Raw genomic sequence first — 22,140 nt, forward strand, 5'->3', positions numbered from 1 at the left:
TGCAGGAACAAACAGCCAAAAGAATACTGAGGTATTTAAAAGGGTCAATGGACCGGTGCCTTACTATTAAGCCAGAGAATGGTTTGAAATTAACAGCCTACGTGGATGCGCACTGGGCATCTGACATCACCACCAGGCAGTCCACATCCGGACTTGTCATTTGCCTGGGAGGTGTGGTCATAGGCTGGAGGTCAATAAGGCAAAAGTATGTGTCTCTGTCCTCGGTGGAGGCAGAGTATGGGGCCCTGTCACTGCTGTGTAGTGAATTAACCTGGTACAAACAGCTGGTATGACATGGGCATTGAGGTGCAGGGACCCACTGTAGTTAACGAGGACAATGAGGCCTGCATCGACATGGCGAAGTCCCAAAGGGCAAGGACCCGATCCAAACACACAGACATCAAATACCAGAATGTGAAACAGTGTGTAACAGAGGGACTGATTGAACTTGTGTATTGCCCTACTGAACAGACTGTGGCTGATATCATGACAAAGCCACTAGGGGTGCTGAGACACTCAAAAATGGTCAACATGCTAAACGTGTTAGATTGTGAGCCACATCCTGGGTAAAACAATGGAGGGGTGTCAGGTTTTTGGCATCCCAGGCTTGAGATTGTTATTAACCAGGATGTGGCAGGAGGCCCTGATATCTGGGCCTGGTGTGAAGCAATTAGCAAAGCAGCACAGCTGATGCAATCAGCTGCACGTGTTGCAGGTGGGAGTCATGTGACTTGGGGAGAGATGAGTGCTGAGTCACGTAGGCTATGGAGGAATGGTGCAATGCACCACTGGACAGCCAATCAGAGTGGGTCACAAAACTTTGTGACTATGAGGTCGCCCTACTCTGATTGGCTGGCCCTGGTATATATGGGGGCAAGAACAGACACCAGATGTGGGTTGTTGTGGTGGAGTTTCTGCGTGCCGTGCTGCTGGTTTGTGTACTGATTTGGACTGCCCCTCGTGACTGTGATCTGCTGTATCCCTGACTTCTGGACCATACAACTGACTACTCTTCTGCCTTACCAATACATGCTTCTGCAACAAACAAGCCTGTGACTGCTTCTTTGGCTCTGTTTGGGATCACCTGCTTCTTTTGCTATCTCCCTACACTCCTGTGCCACTCTGCTATCGGGAAAGCAAGGGCTATCATCCCCTGCTGACCTGACAGAAGTTGTCCCACTGCAGTTGATCATTCAATGAGGCTCCAACTCCCAAGTAACAACAGAGTCAAGAAGCCACCATGAGGTTGGAAAGCAGAGTCGGGCAAAAGAGTTTCTCCCACCTCCCTGGGCTTCTGGCAAGAAACCCCTTGGGATCTTCCTCCTGCTTTCCCTCAGACAATAAAAATATCCAAATGTCCATCCTTTGTCCAATGATAATGCATTCCTTCCTTCCTTCCTTCCTTCCTTCCTTCCTATCAGAGATGAGGAAAAACAGCCACCTCCCCCCTTCCGCCCAATTCATTAACCCTCTCCTGCCTCCCGGCTGGAACTCCCTTGCTGTCAGAATGCTGGCTCCATGAGGTTTTTGACCACGCTGCAAAAACAGTAAGCAAGCACACCCAGACACAGGCAGACTCAAATCAGCATGCGTGGGAACAAGTGCCGCGTAAGGAAGCCCTGACTTGAGTCTTTTTCAGAGTCCTCATGAGTAACTGAAAAAACATGCATTTTCACAACTTGAGTCCGAGTCACATGACTTGAGTTCCCAGCACTGGTTCTTGTTATCTCCAGGGTTAACGTTCTTGGAAAATATAGTGGATACTGAATTAGCAAACACTGAATCATAGAGCCTATGGGAAAAATAGGGTTAGGTTCCAGGGGCCCCTCTTCACCATACACTCTATGAACTCGAACCTTACCCAGTCAATGGGGCTGGGTGACAGCAAGGGCTTATAAATATCTTCAACAACAGATGCTTCTGCCTCTGTGCTGACTATCCCTTGACTCACTGAAGCTTGCTGGCCCAACAACAAGATCTCAGAGCTCAGCGGTGGGGAGACGCTTCACTCTTCCTCCTCCTCCACCTGTCTCTTGGCTCATTCCCTGGGCTTGCCCCAACTCCAGAGCAGCCCTCAGGTAGCCTTCCAGCGACCTTTCATCATTGCAAGGGTTGTGAAGGTTCAAGCTGGAGTCCTCAAGATTGTGGCCAAAATGGTGGGCAAGTCTGGAAGTGGACAAAATATGTCTTACAATTCTCCACAGGCCAATCCCAATGCCCATTTGATGCAGTAAATTAACCCAATCCAGACAACTTTCTAAAAATGAGAAGTATAATTGATTGGACACAGTTACTGCAACCCCCTCCCCCATCAACTGTAGATTGTATAGCTCTCTTTTCCACCACCCCCCTGGCACAGTGCCAGTGCTACCATCTGTTCATGAGGAGACCACTCTCCTCCTCTTCCAGGACTCCGCCAGTCCTGCCTGCTCATAGCTACACTGAGCCCCCCCCCCCCCATGATTGCATTGGCACAGTATTCATGGATAACAAGATCAGGGTTGCTGATAAGAAGAGGTAGGTGGCAGGAGCACCTTGCGAATAAGCGAATTCGCAGATAGCAAATTTGCGTATAAAGAGAATTGATTGTATTTGTTTTCTAGTGTTACTCCATACTCATGATTAATCTATGATCTAAGTTAAATCCTTTGATATCTTCTTCAGTTTGGTTAGTACAGCTTCTCCTGCCCTTAGGCTTTATGTGAGTGTTCACCTATACTTCCCCTTTCTCTGTTACCCACTCTGCTTATCCTTTCTTTTGACCTCCATCTCCTCCTCCCCGTGTTTTTCAGGGCCTTGCCTGCGTCACTTCCTTTCCTCAGTCATTCTGAATCTGGGCTACAACCTCTTTTCACTGAGCTTTCCAATCTCCAGTATCTCTAACTTGCCCATACAGCTCCTCTCCCTAGGGCCTGTCCAATGGTTTTCTCAGCAAATCTGACAGGAACACAGGACTTGCCTCATTAGGTCAGACCAAGTTTCATCCAATCTAGCATTCTGTTTACAGCAGCAGCCAACCAGATGCCTACTTTTGAACATGACATTAAGATGGTCCCCCTGCCAGTTTTTTATTTCCAATATCTAACATAGAGGTTGTATTCAGCTATCATGGCTAATAGCTCTTGAAAGACCCGTCTTTCATGAATTTGTCTAAAAGCAAATTTTTTTTTAAAGCAACCAACTTACTTGTCCATCATCATATTTTGTTGCACTTAATTCCACAAAATACATACTATGTGCAGCCACGCTTCCCCCTCTCCACTCGACCATCCTAAACCAACTACAGCCCAATTTCATGGGTTAATTGTGTGCATCTTTGCTTTTCAACCAGTGACATGATGGGAAGCAACAACAGAGAGAAGCTTATGTCTTGCTGCAGGAAATACATATGGGACAAGCTGCTCACTTCTGTACACAGCTGCCATCTTTGGCAGCAGCAGTTCTGCAAAAAGTGGTACTTGCAAGAAAAAAGGTGAAATGCTGCAGTCTCAAGTGTGTGTGCACACTTGTGTGTATTTAAACACATTCAAGGTTTCTTACCCTCCAACCACTCATAATTCTAACTTTTCACTTCAAGTGGACTGTGGTGAACATTCTGTTGCTGACAGCTTTTTCAAACAGAGAGAATGAATGTTTTTTATATTCTACATTTTTAGCTCAGTCAATGGATGCCAGAGACTACTGTGGTGCCGCCTGAGGCAAAAGTCCCCTAATTTTTGCCTATTTTTCTCTATTGTTAGATGTTTTTAACTCTTCAGTGGCTTCTGTCATGTCTCTGCATTCTAAAAATGGCTAAGTCATCTCTCTGCAGCACCAAGTAGCCAGGTAGGGCCAGGTAGCATCAAAGACAAGTAGTTTGTGGATTCCCTATTGGGAGTACCTCAGAGACAAAGGATGCTGATTAACCCTCCTACTGAGATCAGTGTGTTCCCACCAACTGGGCAGTCAAGTTCACCTGGTTAGCTGGTTCTCACCTCCAATTGGATGATCCAAAGACATCAGCAAACCAAGGTTCTTTAAAGGCAGCACAGAGATGCCCTTGATTGTTGGCACAGAATATCTCTGACAGCAGCTGGTGCTTTGCGCAAGGCCCATCCATTCACTTTTCTGTAGGAAAAGTGAATGTAGGATTTGGATTCCTGAAAGAGCGTAAATAGAAAGCATAGGGCAAAGTATTTCCATTCATGTCAACAGGCCAGGCCTTATGCCAATTTACCCAATCCCACTAAATTGGGCCAGCATTTCGAGGGACCCCATGCTGGGGTGGTGAGTTGATCACCCACTGCCACAGCAAGGATCTCGCTGTTGAGGAGGCTGGCATAGCAAGCAGAATGTCTGCTCTTGTGGGCCCGTCCCTGCATCCATTTGGCCTGAAATGGGCCTGGCCATGATTTCATCACATTACCACCACCTTCCCCTGGGGGCTGGGGATTAGAATAGGCCCTCAGTTTGGCTGTACTTGTCGTAAGAGGCGACTAAACAGCCACCGGGTAGATGGGACTCGTCAGCCTGGGAAGGCAGCTCATCTGAGAGAAGGAAAACTCTGATCCCAAACCTCCACTGCCTTGTGGCTACATCCAGTTATGGAAAAGGCTTCAGGAGTCAACCTCGAGGCAAAATCCGGAGCCGGAGTCCCTGAGGCAGTTCATGGCTGAACGTAGTCACGTTCTGGCAACTCCTGCGACGCCGCTGGAACCAACCGTATTGGCCTCTGCCTTTCCATTGGACCATTTCAGCGACGTGGAGAGGGGGGATTTGCTGCATGGGTAACAGCCTATCCTCCATATCTACTTTACCCAGGCTTCACGCACTGGAGAGGACACTCTGTTCCAGAGCCACCATTCAGAGCGTGGCGCCATGGTCTTCCGAGACTGAAGGATGCCAACAACCACCACCTACTTCCGAGTGGTGCAGCACTTCATGGCAGGGGCTATTGGCCCTGACATGCCTGCTGTGTGTCAGAGTGAGTAAGGTGCCCTGCAAGAAGAGCCTTCCCCTGCGAAAACAAGCACCACATTGGGCCTTGCAGCTCCTAAGGCAGGCTGTGCATGTCAAGTATTCCTATATCTATTCATGAAAGTATTCCCATTCATGTCAAGGTTTACATTTGTTTACTTTTATCCTCTGGGGCATTCTTTTTTGGATCAGCAACTTGACTTCTCCTATTTTTCATTTCCTGAGTGCTGCTTGTCCCATTACTTTTTCCCCATTGATTGTATTAATCCTTCAATACTTTTAATAAACCCTTTTTATTGCTTTTTTTCCCCCTGCTTGGCCTCAGTTCCTCAAGCAACAGGTTGCTCATGCTTTCCCAGATCACTAAGCTCTTGATACTGTTTGGTTATCAGGGGGATTTCCCTCAGATCTGGGGGTCTTTTTCTGTTTTTCAGATTAGAAGAAAGGTGGCATCTTCATGTCAGAGTTGTAGCAATAGATGCTATTGTTTTTCCCAGTTTGGCCAGTGGGAACAGAAGGAAGAGAATGAGAGAGAACAGATGAAGTAGTCACTAGATGCTGCACCCTTTTGATCTTCCTCGCTTCTTCCTATACTACCAAAATTGATTAGCATATTACAATACATATACATTGTTGTGACTTTTATTTTTAACCTTGTCAGAGCTTTTCAGCAGATGGTGATAGGTTTGAGTTTGATATATTTATAGAAACAGAAGAATGATCACACTATATATGAAAGGCTATTACTTTCTCACTTAACTTAAACCACCCCTGGCAGGGAGATGCTGTTAATATTATTGTATAGTGTGGATTTTTACAAGGTTTCTGAAGCAATCAAGCATTCAGACTACAAAGACAAAATAAGCAGCTGCCATTCTAAGTAGTTTTCTTGAAGAAAAAAAAAACTTACACACATTCCATTGTACAAACCAAAGTGAATATTCCAGTCATGCAACACAATAGAGAAACTATTTAAAAATCCCATGGAAGTTATATTTCACACCTTTCTCAACTGGATCAGCATTGACCCAATTCTATGAGTCAATGGAAAACATGCTTCCTTGTAATTCTTTCCCTCTTCCACAAGCAACTCCAACCCTTCTGCTATGTTTTGATTCTCTCTGATTGTTGCTAAAGAAACAACACAAGCAGTCAACATCTACTGTATATAGAGCAGCTAACTTCCATTAGTGTTTCCTATGGCCCAATTGCCAATGGAACATGCATTCCGTGGATGACAACTGTTGTAAAGCAGTGTGCAGAGTAGCTTGCTGCCACAGCACCAGTGAGAAAGAGATCTGCAACACCTGTTAGAGGAGCATGCTGGACCCACCAAGACAGGTGTTGAGGGAGGTAGGAGGGGTGGGGGAAGGGAGAATGGGGCAGGGAACTGCAGCAGGGGTGGATTTGGTGGTGATGGTGCATGCCCAAACCTATCCTCTCTGGGAGTAGCCTTCCTGGCCCATTTCCTTCATCAGACCTGAACCAGCTAAAGGGCTGGCACAGGTCCAAGAAGACCATTGCAGAGCGGGAGGTTAATGGAGGGGTAAGGGGACTTAAATCCTATTCCCCTTTCAAAGCCTTCCAATCCTCCTTCACCTGCTGGATACAACACACCTGCCTTTGGCATGGCTGCACTAGTGGGAGTGGGAGAAAGGATAGAATTGGGTTGCTAGGGAAGAATAGAACATGGATTCACAGAATGGTCAGGTAGCCTACCCATACTGGCTATGCAAGTGGGTGTCTTGCCATGCTGTGCCTGAATGTTGATTGTTATTCTTAATCCATAGCTTCTTTCAGCTCTCGCTCTCTCTCGGTGCCTCAGGACTTAACTCTTGGCCCCTTCATGTTCCCTTTTGGCAATCCTTTTTATTTTTTGCTTGCAGTTTTCATGGTATGCTGACAATCTAGCCTTCTGTTCTTACTTCCCTTGTGTTCCTATCGATATTTCCAATTTTCTTACAGCTGAGACTGTCTGGTTGGCAGATCATTATCTCAAACTTAATAGGCAGAAGATAATTTATTGTGTTTACTCTAAACCTTCATTTTTATCTTCTCTTTCTTTTGCAGTTATTATCCCTCCACCAATCTGAACAAATAAAGCGTTGAAGCTTTGATCTTTCCCTTTCCTTTTTAAATCACACTTCTGCTCTAGCCAAGGTGTGCCAATTTTCTGCCTAACATTTCCAGAATTCATCATTCTGTACAACCCTCAGTCTATCTTGTGTTGACTCCTGTGTCATTGTGTTTTTTGGTCTCCTTATTTTTCAGTTTAAAGCTATTAACTCTGTTTTCAGCTCTTTCGTTCCTTGCATTTTTCTCTCTTTATATTTTCGATAGATTTTGCAATTAACTCCACCCCACTTCTCTTTCCTACATTTCCACCATTTTGTACTGTTAGGCTTTTTTGTTTCTTTCCAGTTCCCCAGTTAATTTTTGTATTTTTTAACTGGGCTGTGGAATAAGCAGAAATCACGGAACCACAACCTTGCAGAAGCAAATGTATCACTGAGATTCAAACCAATGTAAACCCTTACTGGCAGTAGCATAGCCAGATGGGGGTGGTGCAGTAAGTACAGAAGGCACCACAACTTCTCATGTAAGCAGCTCTTCTCAGTCACCATTGGAGCCATTTGGTACGGTGACAGCAATGCACAGGTGCTCACCAAACCACTGCTGCCAACAGCAACTAGGAGGAGTTGCTTATACAGCAAGTTGCAATGCTTGCTATATTACCCTGCTGCCACACCTCCCCAGCTACACTACTGCTCACTGGTGCATAGCTGCTACTAGTGCATAGCTGATACAGCAGGATCTCATTCAGTAATGGTCTTTATTTTGTTCTTCAAACATCCTTTACACAAGAATCTAACACTTCTTAAATACATACTCATTCTTTTTGAAAACATAAACTTAAAATTCGACAAAAAAGTAGGTGGCCTTCATCTTCTTAATTGGGAGGTCAAAGACCATTGCATTTCATTAAAATACCCACACTTCACATTATGTGAGTATTTCACAGCTCACAGAAATCAATGCAAAGTTTTGAGGGGAAGGACAAAACTGCTAAATGTATTAGGGCTATCTGGTTCCTTAATTTTCTACCTGCATTGGAGCCTATGCTTAACAGCATTTATTTATTGATTTCACAAGAGACTGTATTTCGCCACAGCTCTTCAACATGCATCAACCAGAGCTAAAACGTTATTTAGAATTCATTTCCTTATTTGGAATTCCATCAGTTAGCTTTACTGTAGTTACCCTTTGTTTACCTTCCCTGAAGTTGTAATTTCAATCTCACAGAATTCATTTGCCTGAAATTATAAAATTATCTACCTCCTCAACTGCTATCATGGAGGCAAAGATTCTGGTAAGACATGGAGCTGATGTGCATGTGGCAGCTTGAGCAACCTATGGTGCAATCCTAACTCACTTTCCAGCACTGGCATAGCTGTGCCAGTGAGGCATGTGCTGCATCCTGCAGTTGGGGGGCAGTCACAGAGGCTTCCTCAAGGTAAGGCAATGTTTGTTCCCTTACCTCAGAGTTGCATTACCCTTATGTCAGTGCTGGAAAGTTGGTTAGGATTGCGGCCCTAGTAAATCAGTGAGAGAACTGTAAATCACTTTGGTACACTGAATTTGGGGGGATTTGATTATTAGAAACTTACAGCCCAACCTTATCCTCTAATGGAGCATGTGCTGCATACTATGGTGAGGGGGCAACCGGAGGTAAATAAAAATATTTTTTTTCTGGTCACCTATGGGTCTCTTTGGATGGGCTGTGTGTTGGCATCCTTCAGTCTCGGAAGACTATGGTGTCACGCTCTGAATGGTGGTTCTGGAACAGAGTGTCCTCTCCAGTGCGCGAAGCCTGGGTAAAGTAGGTATGGAGGATAGGCTGTTACCCATGCAGCAAATCCCCCCTCTCCACGTCACTGAAATGGTCCAATGGAAAGGCAGAGGCCAATACGGTTGGTTCCAGCGGCGTCGCAGGAGTTGCCAGAACGTGACTGTGTTCAGCCATGAACTGCCTCAGGGACTCCGGCTCCGGATTTTGCCTCGAGGTTGACTCCTGAAGCCTTTTCCATAACTGGATGTAGCCACAAGGCAGTGGAGGTTTGGGATCAGAGTTTTCCTTCTCTCAGATGAGCTGCCTTCCCAGGCTGACGAGTCCCATCTACCCGGTGGCTGTTTAGTCGCCTCTTACGACAAGTACAGCCAAACCGAGGGCCTATTCTTATCCCCAGCCCCCAGGGGATGTGGACTGACTGGGACTGGGACTGACTGGGAAAGAGGTAATAGCATGCAGGTTGCAGCCTCTGGGATCCACCCTTTCCTCCCCTGAATTATCCTCTGCTGTCCTCCCTCCGCACACCAGAACACTTCCTAACCTCCCCCTCCCTGCCCACAATATGTACCTGCCACCAAGTTACTAGAGTCAACACAGCTTGGGCTCCATGGTGGCAGGCATGCAGAGCTACTGCCTCTTGGTAGTGTCAGCTCTGAATGGTCTGGCAGCAGTGCAACGTCTGCGCCATCACTGGGCCTAGGTTACTAAGGCTACAGTCCTATACTGTATACAAAGTTACTTGGGAGTAAGTCCCATTGAATTCCATGGGTGTACTTCTGAGTACACATGCACAGGATTGTGGTGTAACTTAGCCAAAGAATTACATTTCACAATGTAACCAATTCAGGATGTTGATTTTGTCCTGTAAAGACCTATTTGGCTGGGGACAAGGTAGCTGAAAGGCAGTCTATTCCCATTTTAGGAGTGGGTTATTGGTCAGCAGTTCATATCCATCACAGGGTTCATCTTGCCAGGCCAATCCCTAAACCTTCAATATACGTGGCAGTGGTTGTGCCAAACTTTCCTAAATTTCTTGCTGAAAATGTCTCCTTCTGAGAAAATAGTTAGGTACAAATAAACAACTGAACTGTAATTTAAATTCCATCTAACTAAGTTGCTCAACAATTTATCTCCTGTAATAACGGGGTAAGAGAAACTTCTGCGTAAGAACAAACTTTGGATTATAAAGCAAAGTAGTTACCTGGGGAATTAAATTAAGAAACAAATTCCTAAACAATCTTTTTCCTCCTTGGTGAGTGATGAATAGAAGACAATTAAATTGTGTAATGCATGTCTTAGCCTTTGTTGCCTGTTGAAAAGCTGGTAGTTTAAAGTATGATTTGCTGGGGTTTTTTTTCCCTGGCACTTAGTACAAGGGTACTAAGCTCTGCAAATGCAGCAAAATTGCATTATACAACTGGCCTGAGGGAACATCGAAAAACAGAAACAGACTGTTCATTCAGGTTTACCCAGTTCTTTTAGTAGCTCAAGTTTTTGATCACTTTTTGTAGCTCTTTACATTTTCAAATAACCAACTTTCTGACTACAATTTCAGCAATTATTACTCTCCCAAACATTAAAAACAATCATAACTGTTTGAACCCAACACAGCTCACAGCCTCAGGGCAGGTTAGTACTTAATAGCAGAACAAGAAATAAATTAACTTCTCAGTAAAACAAAATTCTGCCTAATGTATAACCAACCAAGCTAGTCTGGCTAATCAAGATAAAGTCAATTTCCACAGAAAAGGTCTTTCCATAGATTTCAGAAGGTGCCTTGACTAACAAGTCTCCTAGAGATAGAAACAATGTGCAATCCTTGCAGAATTGGCACAGAGATGGGGGTTATCAACTATCTTCATCCTAGTGCTATTATCAGTGGTCCACCCATTTTCAGGCCATGACCCTCTAAAACAGAGATAGGCAATTAACCTTGTGGCAGCTGGCTCCACCCCTTCTATGCTGGCACCGCATCATTTCTGGTCCATCCTCTCACTGCCTGCTGGGCTCTGAGCCGCCCAACATCAGGGGTTGCAGAAGGCAGCAGTGACTGAGATTCTAGGCGGTGGCCTGGCCTTTAACGAGCTCTGACTCTGGCTCGTCTTGTGGAGCAATGGCAGCTTATCTTGCAGAGAGGCAGCCTCCTGTTCTGGCCGTCCATTCCCAGCAGCTGCTTGGCCCAAAATTAAGCTAGGGAGGAGGAAAAGTGTGTGTTTGTGGGGTGCACAGTATGTTTGCAATGAAGGGATGCAGAGTCAGTTTGAAATTAGTTTTGAGAAATACAGACTGTATTTACAGAGAGTGTTGAGTTTAGGAGGCTGTTGGTGCATGCATGGGCTGGAAGTAGTGGAGTGTGGGATTCAGACTTGGCCAAGTTGATATTTGTGGAGAATTGCATATTTTGCTTGCATGACAAGGGCTTTTTTGTCTTCATGAAAACAGTGATGGGAACCATGGGGGAACACTGTTCATGCATCCAATGAAGTAAAACTCCAGGACAGCCTATGGTACAAGATATTTCAGACTTTGAGCATTTGACTTTTTTACCCCATAGCACCTCCCCCTCCAAATTGAGACTGTCTCCCAATGGTGGTTTCTTTCCCTAAAGGAAGTGGGAAGAGAAGGGCTAGACCTCATGGAACATGGGAGTTTGACCCAGCAAGCCAGATAAACTATTCAAAATAGCTTCTTTAGTTAGGAAATGGGTCACCCATATTCAGAAGCAGTCTGCCTCTGCAGATATTTATCAGGTGCATTTCTTACAAGTGATTGGTGAATATGTCTTAAATTTCAGCCTGGAATCATCTCTCCAAAGTACAGTGTTGAGCTAAAAGATGAAGGCAAAGTGTGGGTGCATATAGTTGTACAGTGAGGGTAATACAGGAGATTGTACAAAGTTTTTATTGCCTTATGTGGTGCAGAGGTTAAGCTAAATGCCTTAACTTCTAATTGCTCGTGCTTTCTGGAGTATGAAGAAAATTTGTAGTGCAGATATTATTATAAACCAAAAGCTTTTTGATATTTTAATCAATTTTATCTCCAAATGCATAAGAACAATATAAATAGGAGTGGCAGGAGGTGTGATCTGGAGGTTAAAGCTGTGCCTTGCCTGAAGAAGCTAAGTGGAAGTAACCCTAGCCATGATTTGGATGGGTAACCGTCATAACTGATAAGCTGTTATGAGAGAACAGAGTCACGAGAAGTCGCTGTTGATCACCAGACTGTGATAGTGCAAGGAGCCAACTGTGATAAACTGCCACGAGGTGGAATGTAGAGGTCAGCTGCCAAGAACAAACAACACCTGGCTGATTTGTGACTGCTTCTCCTGGAAGCTCAGACAGCATGTGTCGGTAACAGAATGATGACTGCACAGGAAGGAAAAGATCTGGAAGTGAAGAGCAGGTTCTGGGACCACCATGACCAGGAAACTGCAGGGCAAAATGGTGCACAACCTGCATCATTGTTCCCAACCTGGGTGTCATGACCCACTGGTTGGTCACAACCCAATATTTGGACCAAGAAGCTGCAAAGTGGTCTGAGGTGCGACATGGCCAGTGAAGCGGGTCATGCCATATTGCCCTGCAACTTCCAGGTCATGGCAAGCCCTCAACCCACCAAAAATTGGGTTGGGATCCACTGGTGAGTCACAACCCACAGTTTGGGAAACACCGGATTAGTCTAACCTTCGGATAAAGCATAGTTTGGAGGGGGCGGGGCCTGAGGTGGCTGAGTAGCTGTGTTTTTCTGAGCTTCTGGAAAGCTCTTGGAAAACACACTATTTCTTCCCAGAATCGCGGGTCTGGTGAGATCCAAGGATCAGTGGCTCCAAACAAGGAAGGAAGCTGAAAGAAGCAAGAAGCAAGTGAGTGTTGTTCTGTTGTGTGTGTCTGGCATTAATTGACTAATTGACTGCCTGATTAAGCTTTTGCCCGAGAGAAGGAGAAGGAGGGGCAGGCTTTCCCCCTCCTGGGAGAAGAGGAAGGAGGGGGAGGCTTTCTCTGCGTATTTGTTTGTTGATGTGAGAAGAAGCTTTGGAGGAGATCTGCCGAGCTTGTTATGGAAATAAGAGTGCATAACTCTAACTTTATAAATCTAAAATTTGGTGGATTACAAATTAACCGTCTTGGAAAACAATTATTCTTGTGGAGTGTTCAGTTTCGTTTTCCTGTGGAGAGCTTGTGGAGTGCCTGTGGACAGCGCTGGAGACCTGCATTTTTTTTGTTTTGCAAAAATGGTTGATTGTTTACATTCCTTTGATTATCTCCTGGAAAGGAATGCGGTTGACATAGAAACAAATATAAATAACGGATAAAGCATAGTTTGTGGGACAGCCTTTGAAGACTGCTCAGAAACTGCTGTTAGTGCAAAATACTATTAGTCCTTTCCATCTCATTTTACTGTTCAAATATAAGGAGTTAGGATTGTATCCAATGATACAATTCATTCAGCAACAAACTGGCAGCCCAATCCTATGCTGCTTGCCCACCCTGTGGTTCCAAAACAGCCGCTGCTGTATCCTGCAGGGCAGGAGAAGCAGCTGTAGGTCTCCTCAGGGTAAGGGAACATTGGTTTCCTCACTCCATGTAGTGCCCGCACCTCCCCTATGAGTCTACATGTCTCTCGGATCTGCATCAGCGAAATTGGTGATGCAGATCTGAGTAACCTGTGTAGAGCGGGAGGGGGTTAAGATCTAGCGGCAGCCTCTGCCACAATCCCTGGCCCCTCCTGGACCTGAACTGCCTGGGCCACCCTCCCCCCACCCAGAAACACCTTCCTGCTGCTCAGTAGGAAACTTACTGGGGTGCGCTCCTCCTGCATGTCCTGCCAGCATGGAGGCCCCATGCCCACTGGTGCTGGCCTTTCCCACCAAAACCTGTCCACTCTCAGCTGCTACGATGTGTCTTACAGCATGCTTATGGCAGCTATTGCTGAGGCAGTGTACGGCCTGTGGTGCGGCCCCGGTGGAGAATCGGGCCTCGTCATGCTAATGAAGCAGAAAAACACACAAAGCAGAGTAGCACATGGTGGCTTTTATTGATGGCAATATTAACAATTGTTTGCTTTCATATGTAAAAAGTTTAGCTTCATAGGACTAACTAAAAAAAATGTCTCTTGTGAATATATTCCATACTCCTTGTTTGTACCAGCCTTCTTTGTCAAGTCCCATCCTTCAGGCAAAGTGAGGCTTCTTGAGCAGTGAGGAGAATGTTGAGAACTTTTGCCATAACAAATAGCTAAGGAAAAAAAGAAAAGACATAATATATTATCCTGTCATTTCCACCCCATCTTCCATGGTTAACCGAGAACATTTGTATCTTGTATAGTGAAGGCTTGGAGTAACAGACAATAAAACAAGGAACTTTACACATATATGCTATGATTTAAAAACACTCACACATTCCTTCAGTGTTTTCCAAAATAGCTGTTTTATCATTATGAGGTAAGTTTCAATGTCTTTTTAAGCACTCCTAGTAAGCAGTAGCAAGAAGAAGATTAATTTGATAGTAAATAAGGTAGATAAAGTTCTATTAACATCTTAATGGGACTTCCCCACTCTATGGAAGGCACACACCTTCCACATTCATGTTGATTATGCATTCCAATTGTTCCATAAAACCAGGAGTTAGCTGGTTTTCTTTATTTCTTGAGCGAGCCCCAAACAACAAACAATCTAGCATTCAAAATCCAGAAGGACAATTCTGCTCCCAAACATCAGCTGCACCCGGATGTCTTCCACCCTCACCATGAACTACCAGAGCTTCCTTATCTCTTCAAGGGCTCCTCCATGTAGTGCTTGCAGAAGATCATTCTTGCTTATAATCTTCTTAGCACTTAACATACGTACTTTCTGCTGAGCTACCACTTGACTGCTATCATTCCAAAGCCCATCAAGACAAAGATTGCGATGCTATAGGACAGCAGAGGAAATTCTGCACATTTAGACAATTATATTTTCAATGTTCTGTTGAGCAAGAGGAAATGCCTTCAAGCTTGCATATGGATGACTAAAATTAGACAAATTCTAATGCACCCAAAACACACTAACCATGTAATTGTTCTTGCCCTCAAACCTCTGTGCTAGATGAAAAATATTTGTATATTTTTATTCCTTTTTTTCAAGTAAACAGCTTGTAGCAACAGAGGAAAAATATCTATTGCAATTTTTTTGAAGAGATGAGAGTATAACTTATTTTTTAAACATTCTTTTCTGTACATTACTGAGACAGCCTTAAGCAGTATGCTCATGCTAGGAGAGATACTAATACTAAGAACAATGGGTTCGGCTTCATTAGATTTTTTTCCCTTTGAGAATAAATTAGAGATTCTTTCTACTATAATTGTTCTCAGATTACTATATACTCAAGTTCCAAGGTACTGCTCGTGCCTTGGCATTCATGGGGGTTCTGTTCCTAGAACCCCCATAGATAATGAAATCTGTGGGTCAGGGCACCCAGGTCTCCAAAGCTCAGCTCTGGTCACGTTCTGAGGTTCAGGGAGGCACTGTGCAGAACAAGGTTCCAGTTGTGTTCAAGAGACTCAGTGGTTCCTCAGCCGCAGGTTTGGGACCCGTGGTGGGTCAAATCCACAGATCCCAAATCTGCAGATCAAGAGGACCCACCTGTATTACTCAACGAAATTTAATAAATAAATGAAGAACCAACTCAATTGTATGCAGACAGCCACTGGAGTGTATTAGTAGTCTGAGCATCCTTCTGCCAAAAGATAATAGCAAAAGCAAAATAGACAATAGAACAAGTGTCAGGTGAGCAGACAAAGAAAAAAGGTGGCCTAATTCAACTCATAGAAGTCCAGTTTAAACGCTTGATTCAGATATTCAGTACTGTGCATATAACACAACTGTTTTCATGGTGCTCCATGCAATAAAATATTGATTTGAGCAACTCTGAAGACTGGCTCTGGTGGATCTGAAATGTGCCAACACAGGCAGGTTGCAGTCAAGTGGTTAAAATCCACCTGAACACCATGGAAGGCAGCTCAGTATGAACACCTAACACCAAACATAATTATGCCATAATGGAACCAACAGCCATTGACCACAGGAAACATTCTTTGCCAGTCAGCTTCAGAGGTCTCTGCTGTGGGACTGGAAACAAGGCCATGACTGCCTCTGGAGTAGAACCAAAGTACAGATGTGACAGAATAAGATCAGAGTCATTCTGTTTTACATCAAAAGTGATGATTCCTCATAATACAAATAAGTGCTTTGTGTTTCAGCTGGATTTATTTATTTAATCAATTTTTATCCTGCTTTCCTTCACCAAGTGAATGCCCAAAGAAAACATTCATAAAAGCATTCATAAAACAGAACACATACACAACATTTTAAACAATACTATAATAAAACTCTCAGGCCAGTGCTGGTCTCCATAGGAGCCAGTGTTATGAGCCTGGGCGCGCCTTCGTTCTGATTTGCTTTTTCTTCCCTTACCATATAAGATTATTAATGGTTCTATTGCATTTTATGTATGTTGTGAGCTGTTTCGGGAATTGAAAAGTGGGGCATGTATCTACTGAATACATTTTCTCAATACTGCTCAATCCTATTTACTTCTGAAACTCTATCCTCCCAGGTTTTGCACTCCAGTAAAATTATCTCTATATGGGATGCACTCCTATATCTGGGCGCAATTCAGGTTATTCAAGTTCCCTAACCAAAGGAATGGTCCACAGTCCTAAACACACACATGGTTAAGGGAAGAAAAAACACCAAATATGTCATTTTTTAGTATGCTGAATTTCAGCTTGAGCACTTGGGAGGGGAGGGAACAATGGTGATTTATATTTAAAATAAGGAAGGAATATCAAGGGACAAGCAAAGATAAACCAAAACAACTGGGAACATGACAGGTGGCCGACCAGCAAAGCGCACTGGCATAGGTTTATATTGTTAATGAAGATCAGGCCTTATTTGACAGTAGCTCAGAACTGAACTCTAAACCAAGTTATAACCAGCTTATCTGGTGACTAGTGATGGGCAACCCTTTTGACAAATGTTCCATAAGCCAAGTACAAAGTAGCAGGGCTTCAGACACACCCCAAACATTCTGTGCTTCTCCCACCACTGTTATCAATATTTACCTTTGATTTTCCTACTGTCAGTTCCTAGCTCGTGGGGGCTGATAAAACTGTTGGGTTGGCCGCGTTGACCGCCGTGGTTGACCATCGCCACCTCTGCGGAACTCTAAAGTTTGTTCATAAGACAGCTCTTCCTCCTCCTGCAGGTAAACAACATGACTTAAAAGAGTAAACTATCAGTATGATACACAAAGAGATGCTGCGCTCTATAGGCAGACAACTGTTTAGCTAAGAACAACCCCTTGCAATAAGAATAGCTGGATGAGATCACAAGATAGGGTTTTCAGCAAAGAGGCCAAAGACATGAAAGAGATCAATTCTGGATGCTGAGAAGAGCAGGAAGACACAGAACTCAATATAAAATTTATTTTCCCAGTTATGCAAGTAGAATGATGAATATGCAGAACTAGTGCTAGAAAAGCAAGGAACTTATTGATTTAAAAATACAGCATGATGACGACCACCGCCTGATGTGCCAGACATACATACATGCAGAATCCTTGAGGGGAAATAGTTGAAATGAAAAAAGGAAGTTTTTAATGTATTTTAGAGCTCCAGAGTGCAGACCCAACAGTAGATAAAACTCTAATCCATGTCTGTCAATTTACCCTCATGGATAAATGGGATTGAAGCAACCCTTCAACCCACCACCTCAATAAATGGCAAGGTTTACATGGAGCCTAGAACATTATGGGCTTATATTGCTTAGAAGGCCACAGGTAGCCATGGTAAATATGGAAGAACTGGCATCCCACTCACTTGCTTTACCAAAGATGGGCTGCTACATTTTGTGCTGATTTGCAGAAATCATTCTGATATCCAGATACACCTCAAAGGCAGGCAAGTGCAGAGTGCAGCAATCCAGAATGCAACCGAAACATGAATCACAGATATTATTAGGTACCTGCTTTTCAAATCCAGGACACAGCCAACAATCATATGGAAATTATAAAAAGCAGACAAGGCAAGAACCAGGAATAGCTGCAGGATGCAAAGCTGCTCTTTTCAGGTGCAAATCTGCTCTTCTTTGTGATCCCATCCAGAACCAATAGAGGGTAAAGCAGGGCACTTTTATTTATTTTTTAAAAATTTTATTTTAAGTTTTCTGTTTTATATACTCATGTAACAAATGGAAACATGAAAGGCCTTTCTAAGCATACTAATCTTAGTACTATACTTGTTTTCACACCAATCAATGCAGCATTCTGTTCTGCTAATAGAATAATGGAAGGGGCAATTGTACTGGGAAAGTTCTGTCTCTCTCTTAAGGGGGTAATGCAAGATAGAAAGAGAAAAGACATGACAGAGTATCCCTGAAATTTTGCAGCCTTCAAATACATTAACCATGCCGATTCTCAAGTAAATGACTTATGTCCTATCCCCTTTAGTTACTGAAAACCCTCTGGAGTCAGTCATCTCATGAATTTCCATTTGACCTTTCTAACTGGATTAATGCTTTTGTATCACAGGCCCTGATTGGTCAATGTCAACCACAGCAGAGCTCAAAGGAGGGATCCTTAAGGTTAAGAATCCATTCCCTCCTTGACAGGCTTGATCAGAGAAGGGAACTGCAGGCAGTTCACATTTGGATACTAGAACCACAACTCAGAGTATCCTGGTCCTGGAAATAAGATGACTTCACAGAAAAAAAATCCTGTACCGCTGCCTGTTCTAAACCTTAGAATACTGCTATACTCCATCAATCTAGACAATTTACCTCTAAGTAAGGGAATCAGATGCTAGTCTTTCCAGATCATTAACCATTAAAAGTTCTTGCCAGTTCTTATTCAAGGCCCAATAGCTAGAAAATTCCAGATATTGGCTCTGATGCCTTGGTCATGCAATGGGGAGCATATTTTATCGCATAACCCAATGATAGATATAAATGTTCTTCCTCAATAAGCAACTTTGTTTGCTCACTATCAGCCCAATCCTGTGCTTCCCAGTACCCAGGGATGCAGCGGCGCCAAAATAGCTACCGCTGCATCCAATGGGGCTGGGAAGCAGCATAGGGTCTACTCAGGATAAAGGAGCTTATGCTCCCTTACCCCATGTAAGCCCCAGGCAGCCCTGATGGGTCTCCTCAGATCTGCATCTGCTAGTGGCTGGCACAGATTCAAGGAGACCCATGTTGGGTCTCCCAGGCTGGGAGGGAGTTAGGATATGGCGGCAGATCTTGCCATCTCCACCCCCTCCTGCCCCAATCCCTTCCCTCACTATGCCTTCCCCCTGCCCCAGAATGCCTTCCCTGGCCCCAACTTACCACTTGATTACCTGGCGCTTGCCCAGAGTTCCGGGCAGTGGTCATCGCTCCCCTGCCTGGTGCTGGCTCAGCGTGGGCTTGCTCTGAGCCAGTGCCAGTGCAGCAGTAAGTATCGCAGGCATAGCTTATGGCACGTTTGCAATACTGCACACTGGTGCTGGGCCAGTCCAGGCCTGTTTGGATCAGACCCTAAATAGGCTGTGAAACGGCATGGATAATCAATGAAATGACTTATAACTAGGGGTGTTTGAAAATAGTTTTAATTTTTTTGCAGATAATTTGAAAAAAGTGAAAAGGGCAGAAAGCAGTGTTTCCCCCCCCCCAAGTTCTCATTTTGATTAATCTTAAACACTTTATCACCTACCTAGTACACTGTTAAAGTGTCAGCAGATGCAGCCACAGTATTATTTGTAACTGGAAAAGTAATCTATTTTAATTTCTGGAAAATATGTTTAAAAAAAACAAAAAACCCACCTCTACTTATGACTCAGAAGTTATAAGAATCCCTTCTGTGATTTATAGATAGGCTAGGATGCATTCCTTCAACTTGAGGTAGTTCACACATACCAATACAAATTCAAAATAAGCACATTACAAGATTTTAAAATACCTAAGGCTATCGTACTTTAGTCTTTGCACTATTTTATTGTTATCCTCTGATAAAAAGATTGACATCTCATGTAGAGTACTGAATTTATTTATTTATTCATACAGGTATTTATATACCACCTTTCTTTGGTCCTTTGAATTTAACCATAAATCTTGGTGAAACAAAAACATTGCTTAACTAGGGCCCAGTTCAGATACTTACTCAAAAGATAAAAATCTTCATAGGGCAGATGAGTTGGCACCCTTCCCTACTACATACATCAAGGACAGGTACATGGATAACCAGTTTCACAATTCTTCCCCTTCAGAAAAAGTGGCGGGTGAGCAGATTGGTGGTATCTGTGCAGTTGCCCCAGCATGGCATGTGGAGGGGGCATGGCCAATTCTTCTACACCAAGGGTTTCCAAATTCCAGCCCACAGGCCCTCCTGAGGATTTTATCCAGCCCTCAGATCTAAAAACAGTTCAAAAGACGTACTTCTGGGTCTCCTAGCATGGGTATATATTCCTCATTCAGACTCTAGAAGTGCTGAATGTAATGTAATGGAAAGAAATTATCCCATTACATTGCTTTACATTCAGCACCTCTAGTGGCTGAATGAGGTATATACCAATGCTAGAATATAAATATATTCCTAGAATATAAATATAAATTAAAATTAATGTCTATATTAAAAGTATACAGAGCAGAAACAGACAAAAATGTGATTTGTGTTGTAGGTTGTTTTATGATTTTTCAAAATCCATTTTCCTCTCTTCCTGTGCAAATCAATTCTGCTCTCTACTCCCCCCCAATCGTTTTTCAAAATAATACAGTTTTTCCACCATCCTATATAACAGGACTATGGAAATAATTTCCATAGACCTATTTAAGCACAAAATGATTTATGAATGTGAAAATACAACCACAGTTCAAATTTCTCATTGCCAATGGAAGAGGGAAAGATGGGAAGGGAACAAGATTTAAATATCAATATCAGTGGCTTTTACAGAAACTTCCATGTTTTGCTATGACATTAGGGAGACCCCTTGTTCACATCATTTATAAAAAGAGCAAGCAGCACAAAAACAAGGGCTGAAACAGCAAGGATGGATTTTAAAGTCAGCAGCTGTTCTTGTTTTTAACTCAAAAAGCAAGCTAAGCTGGTACAAGAGAAAACATCTTTAAAAATTTCTCACCTTCTTAAAACCAGCAAGCTCTTTCCTCAGATGTTACACATACAATTCCAATGGCTGTAATCTATGAAAGCGAATTTAAATTTAAATGTGCATTTTAGGCCTCCCATATGCTTCCCTTTTTTTAAATGATAGCACAACCAACTTTTAAAAAGAAAGTGAATTTAAAAGAGAGAGAGATGAAAAGGGATATTTGGAAGCGTAGATTGGGAAGTCGGGGACTGATGTTTGTGCATTCATGCCCACTTGAGGGCTAGTTTCTTTAGACACCTAAACAGACAGGTCATACTAAACACCCCCTAATCCTTTTCTTCTGGAAATTAAAGTGCCAGACAGTGGCTTTCAATGTTGCAAGTTTTTTCACTTAAAGCAGCCCAAACACATTTGCCACGATATAAACATTGCCATATATCCAGCATCAAGAAAGGAAATTCCGTACATTGTGCTCCTCATAAAGCTTAAACAAGATGCTGTAGGTGCCATGTGCAAATCCAAGGAGGGCAACAGTGGGGCTCTCTGTTGAACACCTCTCCTCACTTCAGGGGAAATGATCTTCAGTCATTTGTGACCAGAGAACTTTTACATCAAGAGTATCTGCACAATACATTTGTCAATGGTTCGAGACCTGTAGGTGGGAGGGCAGCCTCACGATGCCCTCTGAGGCATCTAAGGTACATAATTCACAAGAATTAGCCATTTGGGGCTACAGTAGTTTTCTAGAGGGGGAAATTGATATACCACATATAATGCAGTGAACATTTATATAGCACTTTGAGTATGCAAAATGCTTCATGTGTATTGATAAAATCATAAGCACAATTGCAAGAATTATAATTCTCATATTACTGCAAGGAATCTGAGGCCACCTGCAAGGTCACCTGGTGAGTTCATAGCAGAGGGAAGTCCTGATGCACAGCTCAAGCTCTTAGCCATTTATGCCAGTTCTCTAATGAACATCAAGCTGCAGTATTTCAGTGGAATCAAAGAACCCTTATGTCCAGCCAAACAAAGCAAGACAATATTTTCATGAAAATGATTGTTAGCCACAGCATTTAATACAACACGCTCACCCTAAACTGGTTGACTTCTACTCTTCAAAAGTAGAAGACAATACTGTCTTGGACATGGTATCAAACACAAGGTTGATTATTATGTAAAGTTACATTAAATCCCTGTAAGTAGTTTTTAGA

The 22,140-nt window shown here is 43.4% G+C and overlaps 1 protein-coding gene across 1 annotated transcript in view; it reads right to left on the minus strand.

Moving 5' to 3' along the window:
- Window positions 1-13,816: 13,816 nt before the first annotated feature.
- The window catches only part of TDRD3 (tudor domain containing 3), a 99,624-nt gene continuing 91,300 nt past the window's right edge, over window positions 13,817-22,140 (minus strand). The window contains exons 13-14 of the mRNA XM_066622217.1: window positions 16,907-17,043; window positions 13,817-14,040 (exon numbers count right to left, since the gene is read on the minus strand). Coding sequence (XP_066478314.1) covers window positions 16,924-17,043 — 120 coding nt within the window. The 3' untranslated portion in view covers window positions 13,817-14,040; window positions 16,907-16,923. The remainder of the gene's footprint in view (window positions 14,041-16,906; window positions 17,044-22,140) is intronic.

The sequence above is a fragment of the Tiliqua scincoides genome, chromosome 3, assembly GCF_035046505.1.
Source record: "Tiliqua scincoides isolate rTilSci1 chromosome 3, rTilSci1.hap2, whole genome shotgun sequence".
NCBI classification, from domain to species: domain Eukaryota; kingdom Metazoa; phylum Chordata; class Lepidosauria; order Squamata; family Scincidae; genus Tiliqua; species Tiliqua scincoides.